General features: G+C 39.5%; 2 protein-coding genes across 2 annotated transcripts in view; both read right to left on the minus strand.

The window, feature by feature from the left end:
• The window catches only part of LOC146480117 (uncharacterized), an 18,424-nt gene extending 10,545 nt beyond the window's left edge, over window positions 1-7,879 (minus strand). Inside the window, exon 1 of the mRNA XM_085110010.1 lies at window positions 7,685-7,879. Within this exon, the coding sequence (XP_084966136.1) occupies window positions 7,685-7,843 (159 nt within the window). The 5' untranslated portion in view covers window positions 7,844-7,879. The remainder of the gene's footprint in view (window positions 1-7,684) is intronic.
• The window catches only part of LOC146480116 (membrane-spanning 4-domains subfamily A member 8-like), a 41,160-nt gene that overhangs the window by 10,545 nt on the left and 13,741 nt on the right, over window positions 1-16,874 (minus strand). The gene's annotated exons all lie outside the window — the stretch shown is intronic.

The following is a 16,874-nucleotide window of genomic DNA, read 5'->3' on the forward strand; positions in this document are numbered from 1 at the left end:
GGTTTTATTATTGATTTGTTTTATATTTAATGTGGTGTTAGACAGGGCGATCCCTTGTCACCTTTGTTATTCATTTTGGCCATTGAGGTGCTTGCTTGCAGAATTCGTGACGATAATGAAATAAAAGGCATTTTAATTGATGAGGAAGAAAATAAACTAACACTCTTGCCGATGATATGACTTGTTTTCTTAGAGATGCTGCATCATATCATCGTTTATTGGCACAACTGCAGCTTTTTTCTAAATTCTCCAATCTCCGAGTCAATGATGATAAAACAGAGATATTTGCTATTGGGAGGCATCATCTGGATCGGACAAAGTATCGTCATACATTACGAAAATCAATTAAGATCCTGGGAATTGTGTTTGATTATCATACACCATAAAGGATGAAAGCAAACTTCGAATCATTTCTTAAGTCTATTAAGGATACACTGAACATTACTAGGAAGAATACAAATTGTAAAATCCTTTATTCTAACTAAAGTTTTGAGTAAAGCGGCGCTGATTGCAGTTACAGACGATTTGATTAAAGAGATTATTACGTTAATTTATCGTTTTATTTGGAAAGGTAATGATAAAATTAAGCGAACCGCTCTTATCAATGACATTAAAGAGGGTGGACTTAAGATGCTGGATATTCAATCAATGATTTTAGCACAGAGGGTGATGTTACTAAAAAGATTTGTAGATGAAGAAAACAGCAGTTTTCTCTCTCCAGTGGGGGGTAAATTTATTCTTAAGTGTAATTTCGATATCAGGAAGTTGCCTGTCTACCTTCCGGCTTTTTATAAAGATTGTCTTAATGCTTGGTCGTCGTTAAATGTCACTCCAGTGCATACGGACAGAGACGTTGTACATCAAGTTATTTGGAAAAAAAGTAAAAAAGTAGCAAGAAGGCGGAACAAATTAATAAAACATTTCAAGAAATGGGAAAAGCTTTTGGCATACTAGACTCCTAGAATGGGTGTCCTCCAATGTGTCCCTCCGTATTTTATGTTTTCGTTCTTTCTTTTATGTTGTATGTTTAAGGGTTTATCAATGCGAAGTTTAGTGTTATTATTCAGTTGTAACTAGCAATGTAATTTGTTTAGTATTGTATAACTAGCATTGTAATTTGTTCCGGTATTGTAGTCTGTAGCTTACTTTGTTTCTTGGTTGTATCTTAGTTTGTAGGAAGTGATCGTAATCGTTGTATCTATTAATTATTAGTAAAAGATCAATAAAAGCCTTTAAATTACAAAAAAAAAATAAGCATCTACAAGATCCAGAGTTACAGTCTTTCATGTTCCACGTCATGTTGTCTAACATATTGTGCTGGTTGATAATTCAGTAAAGATTGCTTAAAATGCTATCTATTGCTTTCCTTGATCGAAATCTTCGAGCATAGCAAAATAATACAGAGAAATTTATTGGAAGGTGATGATAACAATAATTCATTTATCAAAACTGTAACAGACCATTTAACAAACATCCATACTATATTCAGAACGACATTTTAAAATGGTGAGTGTTCCGGATTACGCTTTGCATCCTATAAGGCGAAGATACACATGTAAATTACAAATCAAGTCACCCAGATTTTATGGTAAATTCAACTGCGTGTAGACGTAGTAAGTTTAATTTGCAACTATAGCTAAATAGAATATTTCCTGCCTGGGATATATGGCACGTGTGAAGAAATTATGCGAAAATTTGGCACAATAAAAAACCTATAAATGTAAAATTAAAATCCAACAAACCCAGGGACTGATGTTTGACGAAAAATTTATGGACTGGAAAGCAAATTAAGCAAAGATGAACTAGAGGGACGGCCAACAAATTCGATTAGCACAAAAGCTGTCGTACGCGACTGTTAGAGTTGATAGCCTTTCCGGAAGAACGCGTTAAAAGAAAACAGCTTTTGTCTATCGAGTACTATGTCATCTTGTTACAACGTCGGCTGCTCGTCGTTTTTACATTACGTATGTCTTTATTAATATTATCTTTTTCCACTTGGTACTCTTCGAAAAATGTTGTTTATACAAGAGCTCAAACCATCGTTAACGTGCAATCTGACTCGATTCGTGCGAAGATATTCTGCTAGGTTATTTTTGCATAAAAAATATGAAACACGCAGGAATGCCATCGAATAAGATTTAAGAGCGCCTGTCCGTAAAAATCAAACATATCGCGGCAAGGGTGGAAAATTCGATTTCTTTCATATTTTAATGTCAGATAGGCTAGGATATAACTAAAATCACTGTAGAGTTTTTTCGGTGAAATATCCTTTTATTTCAAAGAAAAATGCAAATAACGAAAATCCGTTAAAATCGTCATTTGAGGCGCTAAATTATTACACGGGTTTGAGAGCCTCGCGTGCGAGAACAAATCATTTTACCGCTTTTAAAACACTAAAATCTTTTTTTACAATCTTTAAATATCCGTTTGAAATGATTTTGGGAAATATTGCGTCGTTCTGTGTATGCGAAATAATTTAATTTCGAAGGCATACAATTCACTGCAGTAAAAGTACTTCGTGAATAAAATTAATTTTCACCATGTGCGAAACCTTCAAATCGATTAAGCTTCTGGTGGTTGAATGTTAGAAGGATGGTCTATACATTCCTGTAAAAATTTCTTTGGGCAAATGATGAAGAGCGACGTGAGAGCTTTTCAAAGTCCGTACAAAATGCAAATATTTGACCCCTCGCGGTAAACTTTGAAGTCGCGGGTCAGACATAATTTTTAGTCCGTGTTCATGTCTTGACCCATATTATGGTAAAGTAAGCACATAGAAAAACATTTCGAAATGTTCTAACCTTATAATATGCTTAAAGACAGGTCCAAATGCCATTTTAGCACGATTCTCTGGTCGTTCGTCGCATAAGTTTGAGCCGGCTGTTTGTATCAAACGTCCGATGTAGAGTGTATACAATATGCGAGCCGGCGAGGCATGCGAGCCATGGCGAGGCATGCGAGGCAGACGTGCGAGGCATGAACAAAACATGCGAGGCATGCGAGGCATGAACAACCCCCAACATAAATGCTAACCGTTAAGCTAACCGGGGAGCTATTTAAGCTAACCTGAGTGCTTTTTAGGCTAACCGGAGTGCTTTTTAGGCTAACCGAAGTGTTTTTTAGGCTAACCTGAGTGCCTCGCACGTCTGCCTCGCATGCCTCGCATGCCTCGCTGGCTCGCAGATTGTGCATCCCCTCCGATGTACACCAAGCAAACTGGTCGAATACAAATCTTTGATATTTCGGCGCATTTCATCAAGACTGCATCTTTTTTAATGGCTAAGTCATTTGTGAGTATTGCTTGGTTTACAGTGCACGAAAATATAACATCTGATCGCTGCTAGAATGACAAAAAATGTCGGCTCTTTCAGGATCTTGCATTGCAGGGAGCCGTTTGTTCGTCACGCAATACCACTCATGGCCACTTTAGGGGGGGTGGAGGAGGGTGGAAAATGCGAAAATGCTTGATTACTGAACAGGTATACCCAAGGCAACAACAACAATTAAGATTGTAATACCTTTAGTTACGTTCTTTTTCCTTGCTTAAATCCAGATAATTTATTCATTCACGAATTCGTTTGTGCGCGCGGGCTGGCTTGTTAGGAGCGTTCGAGGGGGGGGGGGGGGGGAGGGAGGGTGGATATTACATTTTACGAAAATAGTATCAGTACTTACCGATGGAGATAACTACATCCTTAAGCTAGTTCTTTCAATTTTTTAATACAGTAGATCCTAGTATGAAACCAAAAAAGCGAAGAGAAAAGTCTTTTTTTTTCTTCACGCAGATTACCCCGAATAGCGCATTTCCCGTATAAATAGTTGATAATTAGCAATGAAAGAACGCGCCCCTGTGAAAAATATTGCCGTTCGTTTGTTTTCCTGAGTTATCCTAGGAGGACATTGAATCACCCATTTTTTCATTCCTCGGTAAATAAGCCCCACCCCACGCCAGCACCACATAAAAACCGGTTATTATTATCAACGGAAGGATTGAAACATTTTTTTTTGTGAGGGATGGGGGAGACGGTGTGGGGTGCTTAATTGTTTTCAAAATTAGATAAATGGAGGGGAGGAGAGCGTATCAAATTTGACGCCGAAACCATCATGTGGCTGGCATGATGATTGGTTTATGAATTAGGCAAGGAAAGTGAAGGTGATAACAGTAACTCGAAGGGAGTTAAGTTATTACAGGCTGGTTTTATACCAATCTCCTCCCATGCCCTTCCCCACCCCACCCCTCCTCTGGTCCGTAAGTAATACGGCATTAACTAGGCCCTAAGTGTCGCCCATCAGATTGGAAAAAGAGCACTCTTCACATTTCAGACTGCATTTATTAGTCAATATATAGGAGCCGATTCTGCTCCTCGCTTGAGTTATGTCAACAGACCGCCATAACCTGTTACTAGCCCTATCTACCTGTCAAGGACAGCACACTTACCTGCAGCGATCGGAGTTATGCCCAGTCTATTAACCTACCACTTACAAGCTGTTATAGAAGTTGCGCAAGCTGTTTAGTTGAGGTAATTTTTTTTCAAGTTTTGGTGAACGGATTAGCATAACTAAGAGGAGTATAAGAAAAATAAAGGCCCGAAAAGCTGTTACATCTAACACTGTCTAAGAATAGTGCTAGCCTGCAACCAGTGATAAATTAATATTGGGGCTTACCAAAGATGAAGCAAGCAAGGAAAGACGAAATTTATTAAATAAATCGGTTTTTTTTTTAATTTTGCAGTTCTGTGTTTCAGAACCTAGAGTATGAACTAGTTCCAGGACTAGTACCGAGTGCAGCCTTCAAGCATTTTAGTCCTCGCCCATGCCCATGACATAGTATGACAACTAGATGCCTCACTCCGCAATGAGGGATATTTTTGGTTTCATACTAGGATCTATTGCATTTAAAGATGGAAAGAACTAGCTAAAGAATGTGTAGTGATCTTCATCAGTAAATACTGATACTGTTTAGTAAAATCTTATTCCCCCCTCCCCACCCTCGCAATGGCAACGCTCCCAACAACCATGCCTGTGCGCGCAAATGAGTTCGCAAATACATAAATTATCTGGATTTTAGCAAGGGAAAAATAACATAACGAAAGGTATCACTTTTTTAATTGTTGTTGTTGTTGTTGTTGTTGCCTTGAGCATCTTCATGTTCAGTTATCAAGCAATTCACATTTTCACCCTCCTCCACCCCCTAAAATATCCAGGACATTGTATTGCGTGACGAACAAACAGCTCCCTGCAATGCAAAAAAGATAAAGATAGACTGAAAGCGCCGACATTTTTTGTCATTCTAGCAGCGATCAAATGTAATGTTTTTGTGCACTGTAAACCAAGCAATACTCACAAATGACTTAGCCCTCGAAGAAGATGCAGTCTTGATGAAGTGCACCAAAGTTGATCAAAGATTTGTATTCCACGAGTTTGCGTGATGACTACATCGGACGTTTAATACAAACAGCCGGCTCAAACTTATGCGACGAACGACCAGAGAATCGTGCTAAAATGGCATTTGGACCTGTCTTTAAGCATATTATAAGGTTAGAACATTTCGAAATGTTTTCCTATGTGCTTACTTTACCATAATATGGGTCAAGACATGAACACGGACTAAAAATTATGTCTGACCCGCGACTTCAAAGTTTACCGCGGGGGGTCAAATATTTGCATTTTGTACGGACTTTGAAAAGCTCTCACGTCGCTCTTCATCATTTGCCCAAAGAAATTTTTACAGGAATGTGTAGACCATCCCTCTAACATTCAACCACCAGAAGCTTAATCGATTTGAAGGTTTCGCACATGGTGAAAATTAATTTTATTCACGAAGTACTTTTACTGCAGTGAATTGTATGCCTTCGAAATTAAATTATTTCGCATACACAGAACGACGCAATATTTCCCAAAATCATTTCAAACGGATATTTAAAGATTGTAAAAAAAGATTTTAGTGTTTTAAAAGCGGTAAAATGATTTGTTCTCGCACGCGAGGCTCTCAAACCCGTGTAATAATTTAGCGCCTCAAATGACGATTTTAACGGATTTTCGTTATTTGCATTTTTCTTTGAAATAAAAGGATATTTCACCGAAAAAACTCTACAGTGATTTTAGTTATATCCTAGCCTATCTGACATTAAAATATGAAAGAAATCGAATTTTCCACCCTTGCCACGAAATTTAAAATTTGTCTGATTTTTACAGACAGGCGCTCTTAATTACTAATTATTCAAACTCATCTCTTTTAGCAACTCTGACACCGTGAAGGTGTCGGTGCTGTTGCCTGGCAACAGTGCGCAAACAAAGTATGAATGACGTTGGACTGTCTGGCGTCGTCTGAAAAAAATTTGCATACATCGGAAAAAATATGCGTGCATGATCAAATTTCAACTGCAATGTTCATCAATATTCACTGGATACAGAACTATCTCTCCAGAATATTTTCCCTTTCTTTTAGAAATCTTTTTTGTGAAAGATTGCATTGAAGAAATTACACGTTTCTGGCCGCGGTAAAATAATTGTCCGTGGGAAACAAATTCATCGAACACGACAGCGCTGCACGCCCATTGTACATTACGTCGCGTCAGAAATAGATTTTCAACCGCAAACCACAAACTAGCCTATGGAACTACGAAAAGACCATGCTCATCAAAATAGTTGCTATGTTCAGAAACCTTTTAACCTCCTCATTCGATGCTACAATACGAGTAAAGAGGGCTTTCCACCCAGCCCCAGCCTCGCGTCACGTATTTCTATTTTTTTTTTTTTTTTTGTTCAATGTTTTAACAAGCAACAGGCTATCCGACATTTTCGTCCAGGTTTTGCTTTTGACGTGCCTGCAGGCTAGAGCAACAAAAAATCAAAACATATATAAGGCAAAGGTATAACAATTTCGCCGGGCATTGCATTTTTTTTATTTTGTGGGCTAAAACTAGGTTAATTTAGTCTTCTCATCTAGTTGAAAACTCGAGGAAGAATTCAAACCCAAAAACATGAGAAAACAAACTTCGCGGGGCGTGAAAAAGTTCAGCGACAGACGCCGATCCGGTGACTGCACTTCTTAATTAAAAATTTAATTAAAATAAGCCCTACAAAGTTGAGTGGGATTTTATGCAGAGGTAAAAAAGAAAAAGAAAAGGATCTCACACCAACTGCCTTGACTAAATCAGGGCTGAAACAAACTGTATAATTAATAGCCAGCCGATTTCGATACCGTTCAATACCCTAAAAGATGGCGTGTTTTTGCGAGCAAACAAAATGTTTCAACTTGTTTATAACTCATATTGCAAACGAGGAAACCCCAAGTCCAAGTATAAAAGTTCAATGGAATCTGAAGATATAGAGAAGCTCCAGTCCTACATTTCGGTTGACTGTCTAGGGAAGCTTCAATAATTTGTTCGGTTCAATCCGGCAGGCATGAGAGGAATTGACTCACAAATAACTCGCTGGAATTCAAGCAAGCCGAAAAACACACAGAGCAGTCCAAGAACTACCAAAGTGGCTCAAAACATACGGATCAAAACTATACTGCCACCGTTAGTGCATCTACAATAACCAGTCTTCTTCAAGCTGGAGTTAATGCCAAACATATTAACTGCCTTGTATCAAGCGAGACCTACTCAGCTCAGGTACTGATTATGCCAAACTGACAATTTTGTAATTGCAATTCCTGCATTAATTGTTCGCTACTTACCCAAACGCCGATCCAGATACCAAAACCTACAAAATTAACGACAGAATGCTGGCCCACGCGATCTGCGATGCCGAAGCAAATCAATAAAAAGCCAACAAGGATGTGTGCCAATGCAAGAAGCCTCGCCATTCTGGCGACCATGACTGAATCAACCGCCATGTTTGCAATCACTCACAAGGAAATAAAGATCATGCCACCGAGGCGGCTATTAATACCCAGAGGCCTATTGGCTCTTGAAAAGAAACAATGAGCTCGCTTGTTTTATTGAATATCGATATCAATATTATATAACAGCCATTAGTCAGTGTCACTTGCTACGAAGTCGGTATGTAAATTCATCGTTCTGTGCTATTTTTTGGCCAAGTCCGTCTCCGTCGACAGGGACCTTAAGCATTCTCGACGAGTCTGTGGACGACGACGAGCGTGACCGAATACGACCTGGGCCGAGGACGCCCTTCACGGTGGGAAAAACAAATGCTGGGTTGAGGACGCCGAACGGCGAGAAAAACAAATAACAAATGTTTTAGCAAGTTCCCGACCTCGAAGCTCTGAAAGTTGTAAATGGCGTCATTTAAAGAAATACGAGAGTTGCCCTCAGTCTCGAGCACAATATCATATTCCTTCTTCTATCAGAAGAGTTTGAATCGAAGAATCATGAGACCAGGGAAAGTGTCCATGCTCTCTTAAGCTCGTTTTATGCGGTCACTTCTGCCCCAATTTGTACTCCTGGCAACCAGGATAGAATGCTTCGGTAAAAATTTAATCTTAGTTTTACTGAAATAGTCCCTCTGGACAAATATTTATACAGTCATAAGCATTGAAGGCAAACTAAAACACTCACGGATTCTTTCCCGCCGCCATCGAGCAATTCAGCTCTCAGTTGTCTAACTTGACGAATATATTTGCGTCCAGCTTTCGGTAAAAAGCAGAGAAAATAAGTTTCCTTTGAGCAAATTTTATTATAAGACATGATAAAATGGACACAAAGATGAGAAAAATCAATTTTAATACTTACATTCACTCGAAGGTCCCTAATTTTCGTTTAAATCCGGATCACCCGCAGTGTAAATCTTCTTCTGTTCTTCTTCAATCTCGTACCCAGAGTCCTCTGGCTCTTTGGTCAGCGGGTGGTCGCCAGTATCTCGTACCCAGAGTCCTCTGGCTGTTTGGTCAGCGGGTGGTCGCCAGCAGAGACGCTGAAATAGTGGCAAAATATGATTTTTTTATTGGTTGCCTGCATAACGATGGAACACCGACAGGAAGCTCGTTTGTCATTTGCGGAAGTTGACCAAACCGGAAAATCCCCACACCAACTTCCTTGTTTTGGAGGGAGATTTGAAATGTCAAACTCAGGGTTTTGTTATTTTTATGTGTGTCAGGGTTTTTTTTTTTTTGTTGTTGTTGTTGTTGTTCTGTTTTTTTCTATCGCCTCCGTTTAACCTTAGCTTAAAGCACACCAATAATAAGAAACATTTCAATTCAAAGACAGATTTTGAATTATGTCAGTGTAACAATTTCTAGCCGACAAAACATCAGCCGTACGTTTTAGCGTAGGAAGTTTACCACTACTGTCATACAATGATAAAACACGGAAAAATGCATACAGCTTAAACTGATTACTGTCGCTGTTGCAACAAATGATTTTCGGAAAAAAAATCACTATATCAGTCATTTTTTTAGAAAAAAGCCGTAGGAAAGTATTTGGTGAAGCCATTCGCAAGTATGGAAATATAAACGTAATAGAGAGGACATTGGCGTCGTTTCAATTAAAATATGTCGAGCAATTATTATTCACTAGTGAGGGTTATCATGGAAAAATAGAGAAGTTCTCCAGCATCTATAAACCTTGTTGTGGATAAAAATTTGGAGATGAAGTGACCTGTTGTGGAGCGGAGTCGACCATCTCAGGCTGCCGTTTCCCCTTCGGTTTTGCCACGAGGGAAACGCTGAAGACATCTCCAAGATGACCAAACGCCGCACACGAGAGCAAAAGTTTCACTTTTTTCAGCCTCTGCCCATCTTGCCAAAGCCTAGCTAACCACTCGGAAAAAAATTCCCACTTAGAAGAGGAGGTAATCTACTTTATTTTAAGCTAATTATAATGGTGTGTGGAACATTTTTCTTAAATTTTGAGAGATTTTGTGAGATTTTGTTCTTATTGTTCCATATTCCATGCAAAATAAGAACAATTAGTTATTTGTCCTGAAAGTGTAAAAGGCCTTGGTTTATAGGTTACCTTCAGATGAAAGTTTAATCTCAAATGTGATAGTACATACAGTTTTTGAAGTTTACTTTTACAGTAGGGGGGCAGTTAAGAATAAAGACTTGTTGTCTGTTACTTACAACCATCTTCTCTGCAACAAAGTCAACACACTGTAACAGTGAAGAGCCACCCAACTTGACCAGTCAAAAAACAGGTGTAGATAATACTGAAGAAAGCTGGTCTTTGAAATGCGGAGGTACTTTAAAAATCTTTACATTTATTTATTTCCCACACACACCCAAACAAATAAAAGAAAAAAAAATCAAGTATAAGTGGGGAGACTAGGCTTAAAAGAAACCATGGGGCTTATGAATATTAAGCCTCCTCAACCTTAAAATATGTAACAAACAAATAATGTACCCTGAGTTTAAAATTATAATGGCTAAGATTTAAATGATTAATTAATGTGTTGTACATTAATATGTGAATAAACGTGATCTAACTTTTGTAAAATATTATTTTTTTCCCTTCATCTGACAAAACATGCAAATACTCCATAAAAGAATGATGAGACAAGGAAACTGTGGGTTCCCTTCCAGACAAATATTCCTGATGAGAGTTATTATTGTATTGCAAAGTGTGAAATCATGCCTGAAGTACCAGTTGTTGGAAAAAAAAAAGATGAGCAGAAAGATCAAAACCATTCCATGAATGAAGTCAAGAAATTGACATATTATAGATGATAAATAAAAAAGGAATCTGTCCCAGTGTCAGGTCTGTGCGGTATTTCGTACACGAGTTATTTGACAAAATGTTCCACACAAATTTACAGAGCTTAGTATGGAGACGCTCCTCTGAGGGGCACCAACATGGCGGCCGGAAATAGAAAAAAAAAAGGAAGAAAGAGGTTTGTTTTCCCTTGTGAAATTTTGAATGTTTAGATAAATATTTCTCCTCAGACTTAAATTGTTTAGAATGCTGAAAATCACCCGAAGAGTCATTTTTAAGATACGTAACTGCTCTGTCACGGCCGTCCTCCTGATGTCACGCATAATGAAAACTCAGAAATTAAAACTGTTCTATTTTCAAAAGAAAGTACAACATCGAGCTAAGAAATAGTGAAAAGACAAATTTTTAGGTAATCTTTCCTTGAATGAAGGTAAAAATTTTGTAGGCCTCCCAGTTTTGAATTCTTGAATTTGGTGACGTCACGGGATTTGATGTTTGAAACAAGTAGTCTGTTCCAGGCTCCACGAGAGACTCGAAGAAACCAAAACGAAGGAGTCTCTCGCGGAGCTCGCAATCCCCTTTGCATCCCTCGCGGAGCCTGGAACAGGCTATAAAAAAGGGACACGCCAAACTTTTGTTTCGTTTTTAATTTCAAGCGCTTTTCAAGAAATAACGTGCTGAAGATGGCGAACCGCCCCTGGGTCTCCGAGGATGGTGGCGAATTCGCTCATTTTACGTAAAGTAGGCGAAACTCCTCTTTGAGCTTCAAAATTTTGCGGATGATTCCAATGTATTTGCCTCTTCGAGTAACCTTAACACTCTTGAAGCTCTCATGAACTACGAACTTGAAAAAGTAAAAAAATGGTGCTATGTAAACAAATTATCGATAAACATGGCCAAAACTAATTTTATGATCATTAAGTCCGCAAGGAAAAAGGATATGCCAGTAAATATTCACATACGAGAAAACGACGGCACTAGCCATTCTCTAGATAGACAGGACCATATAAAATATCTTGGGATAATAATGGATGACTCAATCTCATGGAAATATCACATTTCGTACATCTATTCTAAAATTTCTAGGAATATCGGGATAATTTCAAAATTACGACATTATCTTTCCATTAAGCAACTTAGAAAGATTTATTTTAATTTTATATACCCTTTCATATCTTACGCAATTTTGGCATGGGGTAGCACTTATGACTCACATTTACAAAAAATTCAAATTAAGCAAAATCACGTAGCTAGGTTAATTTTCTTTGCTACAACTCATGGCAAGGATGTTAAGAGTGCTCGCCTACTGTTAAACTTGCTAGATATTCTTACAGTACATAACGTTTATTGCCTTCATGCTCTAAAATTTACCCACCTCTGGCATAAAGGATTATTATCCAAAAGTTTTTGTGACATATTCCAATACGTAAGTCGTATACATAGTTATAACACAAGATATGCAACTCAACAAAAGCTGTACAAACCACGCATTAGAACGAATACTGGTAAACAGATGATTTCCTTTGTAGCAATTGATCTTTGGAAAATATCCCACAACACTTCAAAGACTTAAATGCAATTGCCTATTCCAAACAAATTAAACGTTATCTACTGGCGGAGCAACATCTAAATTAATCGTATTGTGACTACACGGCGTTATGCTGTTCCTTTGTACTTGAAGCTTCTGTACCGATAACCTTACCAGTAACTTGTCTAAACAATTTGTAAAAATACTTTGAGCTGACCTTATAGTACATTTGTAACAACAATATATCATAATCTTCTTTATTAGTTATTGTAACTTATTCCCTTAGTTCTTTTTATTTAAATCTTTTCATTTTTTGCTTCCTCACCTGTTATTAATTTCTAGACATCATTATGCAATATGGAGGCCAACTAGAAAATCGGATGGTTAACTTGGCCTCCATCCTCAATCTACCTTCAAATTTTCAAAACAAACTAAACAAATTTTACCATATAAGAATTTAATTAAAATACTCTAATTAATCTTGAGGAAAATAAAGGTTGTTGTTGTTGTTGAGCATTATTACACTCCTTTTTTATACGAGCGTCGAGGATGAGATCAGCTAAAATTTAAGAACATACTAAGAACATTACCAGGCCGAGAGTCAGTTGAGAAATATTTTTATAATGAATATAAACTGATCAAGATGGCCAATTTTGTCAAGTTCTTTCTGCGTATTTTGAAGAAATCACTAGAAACTCAGTTATAGTTTATTTTTCCTCGGAGATAGACTCTTCACAGTCCCCCTATTTTTCCGTGGGATTCTCAAGACTGGTACGCTTCGATGGAGCTACCACCAAATTGGTTTGTAAAAGAAAGCGCGATCTGAGAAGAGAGTGTGTGAACTAACGAGGGGAGGAAGCGGAGTTGGGAGGCGGCGGGAAAAAATTTTTTTCGCTCTCCCAAACCGGCTTTCTCGGTAGTTTAGAGACTCCCCCCGGTTCGCACTCGCTTTTACAAGCGTACCAGTCTCAAGAATCCCACGGCAAAATAGGGAGACTGTGAACAGTCTAGCTCGGAGAGATCATTTCATATTTTCCTCGTGCTCTAAGAGCGATTTCACGTTAAAGAAGGGGTTCTTTGTCAAACGTTTGACAGTTATGGCTGACATGCAGCAAAATCTCTGTGACAGTGTATCTTTAAGGCATGGGGAGACTTCTGTCGAGCAGAATGACAGCGAGCAGAGGAGTTAAAGAGCCAACAAGACGGGTGGGTGGGAGGGACGCCTGTCATTAATTATGTGTCTTTAATATTATAGTGCTAGGAATCATCACGTGGGATAATGAATATTCCATGAACTATGAGTAGATCTATTACTACAAGTTTTGGTTCAGGTATCTACTATCCAAAACCCAATCAGAATAAAGATCATCCTCCAAAGCCAGTTAGTTCGCACAAAAATTAACAATTCTTGACTTCGATGAAAAGATCTATTACTTATAACCCATTATAATTATGATTCTTTAATTAATCAATGAAATTGCAAGAACACGTTAGATTTGAGATTTTGATCATAAACGTGTGTATAAAAGGGAGGGAAAATGGTGACTAAACTGAAACCATACAGTCTGGACAAAAGACATTTTAAGTCGCGGGTCACGCAATATTTAATACGTAGTTTTTTCATAAGTACGTAAATTATGATCATCCGGGTGAGTGTAGTCCTGAGAAGGACTGTTTGTGGTGACTTTGACTGACGTTTCGACAACCTGAGCGGAAGTCATCTTCAGAGTCAAGTGAGTTGTGGAACGTCAGTAGGTGGTATATATACGTCTCTGGTTGTTAACCTGATTGGTCAACGAAGTCCAGATGTTATTGGTCGTTTGTCAGTAAGCCGTGATGTTATTGGCTGTGAAGACTGTAAAAAGTGATTGGTGCGTTTCGATCCGTCTTTTGTTAGTCAAAAAGTCCGTGGGTCTATTGTTAGTAAAATGTCTATTGTTTGTTTGTTTCGTTGTTATTGTCAATAAGTCGTTTGTATGGTGCAGGTAGTTGTAGGCAACGGTTGAGTGGCGTTTGTTCTAAGTTAGTAAACCAGCTTTCCAGAGTGAGTCGTTGATAGTAATTTGTACAGTAGGTAATGCACTTGGCAGAGTCCCAGTCGATTCTGTGGTTCGTTTGTAAATGGCGCTCAGCAATGTGATTGTTGATATCACCATTTCTAGTTGCTCGTTTGTGTTCAGTCAGTCGTACGTTTAAAGTTCTGCCGGTCTCACCAATATAAGTGGCCTGGCAGTCGCAGCATTTGATCTTGTAAACTGCTCCCTGTCTGCGGTTAGGTTCGTCTTTGTCCTTTCGTCAGTAGTTGTCGTCAGTAGTTGTCGTAAAGTGGTTATAGGTTTGTGAGCTACACGGATATTGTAAGGTTGTAGAATCTTGCCAAATTGATGGTCGTCGAGGGAACCACCACCGTCTCTTGCATGAGAATCAGTCCATTACAGAGCAACCCATGGGGGCTGCTCCGCAAGTGGTCGAAACTAACAGTTACCCGTCATTTACTGCATGGGAGGGGGCAGTTGACCCTGCTTTATCACCTGGGGGAAAGGACAGTCACCCCTCGCGTTCGATGACTCACAACCCAAGAAGTTCCAATTAAGCCTGCTCACTCCGTACCATTCCAGTGTGGGTGAAAGCACAAGGAAAGAAAGTTAAGGTAAATGCAATCCTGGATGATGCTTCAAATGAGACATTCTTGAATGAAGAAGTGGCTGGAGCCCTTGGACTTAAGGAGTCTTATCTAACCGTGAAAGTTCATGTGCTGAACAACTCTGTAGAGACATTTCAGACAATGCCGTTGAAAGTAGATATCGAAAGCGTTAATGGCCTGCTCACAAAGGAAATCGAAGTTAAGACTTGTCCCCGCAGTGTAACTGGAAACTATCAAGTTGAGAATTGGAACGCAAACAAAAACAAGTGGCCTCACCTTGCAGAGTGCGACTTCGCATCACCAGCGAAAGATGGTCTGGTGGACTTGTTGTTAGGGGTTGATAATGCTGACTTGCATTATTCATTTGTTGATGTACGTGGAAAGGTGGGTGAACCGGTGGCTCGTTTGGGTCTGTTTGGATGGACTTGTATTGGATCTCCAGATTGAAGTGCGGAGTCTGGAACAAGGACACACACCATTCAAACACTGTTTACTAGAGAAGTAGGGTCGATTGGTGGAGCTGTTGGATGTTGTGATTTGGATCAAACGCTTAAGAGATTTTGGGTTATCGAGAGTTATGGAACTGAACTTAATGACCGAATTGTGTGCACTGAAGAAGAGAAAGTGGCCTTAGAAAAAGTCAGCAGCTCAGTCTGTTACAACGGTGGAAGATACAGTGTTGCTGTGCCATTGAAAGGACAGAGGCATTAACTACTTGATAATCGGCAGATGGCAGACTCATGTCTTCTCAGCACGGAGAAAAACTTAAGGAAGAAAGAATTTGTTGAAAGGGAGTATCAGAGGACCATCGAGACTTATGTGGAGAAAGGATACCTGCGCAAAGTCCCAGAAAACGAAGCACCGCCCCCTGAAGTTTGGTACCTACCACACTTCCCGATTGTTAAGATGAGCAAGTCTACAACCAAAGTAAGAATTGTCTTTGACTGTTCTGCAAAATACCAAGGAATGTCTCTCAATGATGTCATTCATGCTGGGCCAAAACTTCAGAGAGAACTGTTTGATGTTCAAATCCGTTTCCACCGCAACCCAGTTGCCCTTGTGTGTGGCATTCAAGAGATGTACCTACATCTAGAAAATTGAAACTGAAGACCGACCATTGTTCCGAATTCTGTGGCGAGATGGGGAAACAGGCCGAAACCCAGATGTGTACGAATTCTCTAGAGTTGTTTTTGGAAAGAAGTCAGCCCCCTTTGAAGCCCAGTTCATTACCCAGGAGAACGCCAGGCATCACCAAACCGAGTTCATATTAGCTGCCGAACTGTTCTTCAGTCCACATACATGGATGATTCGTTGGACAGTGTTAAGGAGGACCGAGCTACTGACGTTAACATAAGAGACAGTAACGATACAGTTACAACGCCACTTGGCTTGCAGTGGAATAGCACCGATGACGTATTGGCAGTACCTGCAACACCCGTGCCCCTTGACTATCCAAGTACGAAGAGGAGTGTTCTAAAGAAGATCGCAACTGTCTTTGACCCGCTTGGCCTAGTAAGCCCTTTCGTAGTGCGAGCAAAGATTATGCTCCAAGAACTGTGGAACCGTGGCTATGATTGGGATGAAGAAGTTCAAGACGAAGTGGCTAATCGTCTCCAGATCTGGTTCTCGCAGCTGTCGTATCTGGCAATTGTTGACATTCCCCGGTGTCTGCGAAACCAGCAACCAGTGAAATCGAAGGACGTGGTGACCTTTGTTGATGACTCAACACAAGCCTGTGGACCTGCATCATACTTACGCTTCGAGTATGAAGATGGTACTGTATCCGCACAGCTGATCGCTTTGAAGAGTAAGGTTGCACCGCTTACACCTGTGACTGTTCCAAGGCTGGAATTAATGGAAGCCATAGTGGGTTTGAGGTTAACCCAGTCCGTGTCCAGAGCCCTAGATCTACCTGTGAAGGCAGCATCGTTCTTCTCTGACAGCACAGACGTGCTATGGTGGATTTGTGGAAGAGGCCGAGACTTTTTGCCCTTTGTGGCGAGCCGCATTGGGGAGATACAGATTAGTACTGAACCGGCACAATGGCAGCATGTTACTACCGACAAAAATCCCGCAGATCTGTGTT

This window comes from Pavona decussata, unplaced genomic scaffold (assembly GCF_977016875.1).
Source record: "Pavona decussata unplaced genomic scaffold, jaPavDecu1.1 SCAFFOLD_55, whole genome shotgun sequence".
Classification (NCBI taxonomy): Eukaryota; Metazoa; Cnidaria; class Anthozoa; order Scleractinia; family Agariciidae; genus Pavona; species Pavona decussata.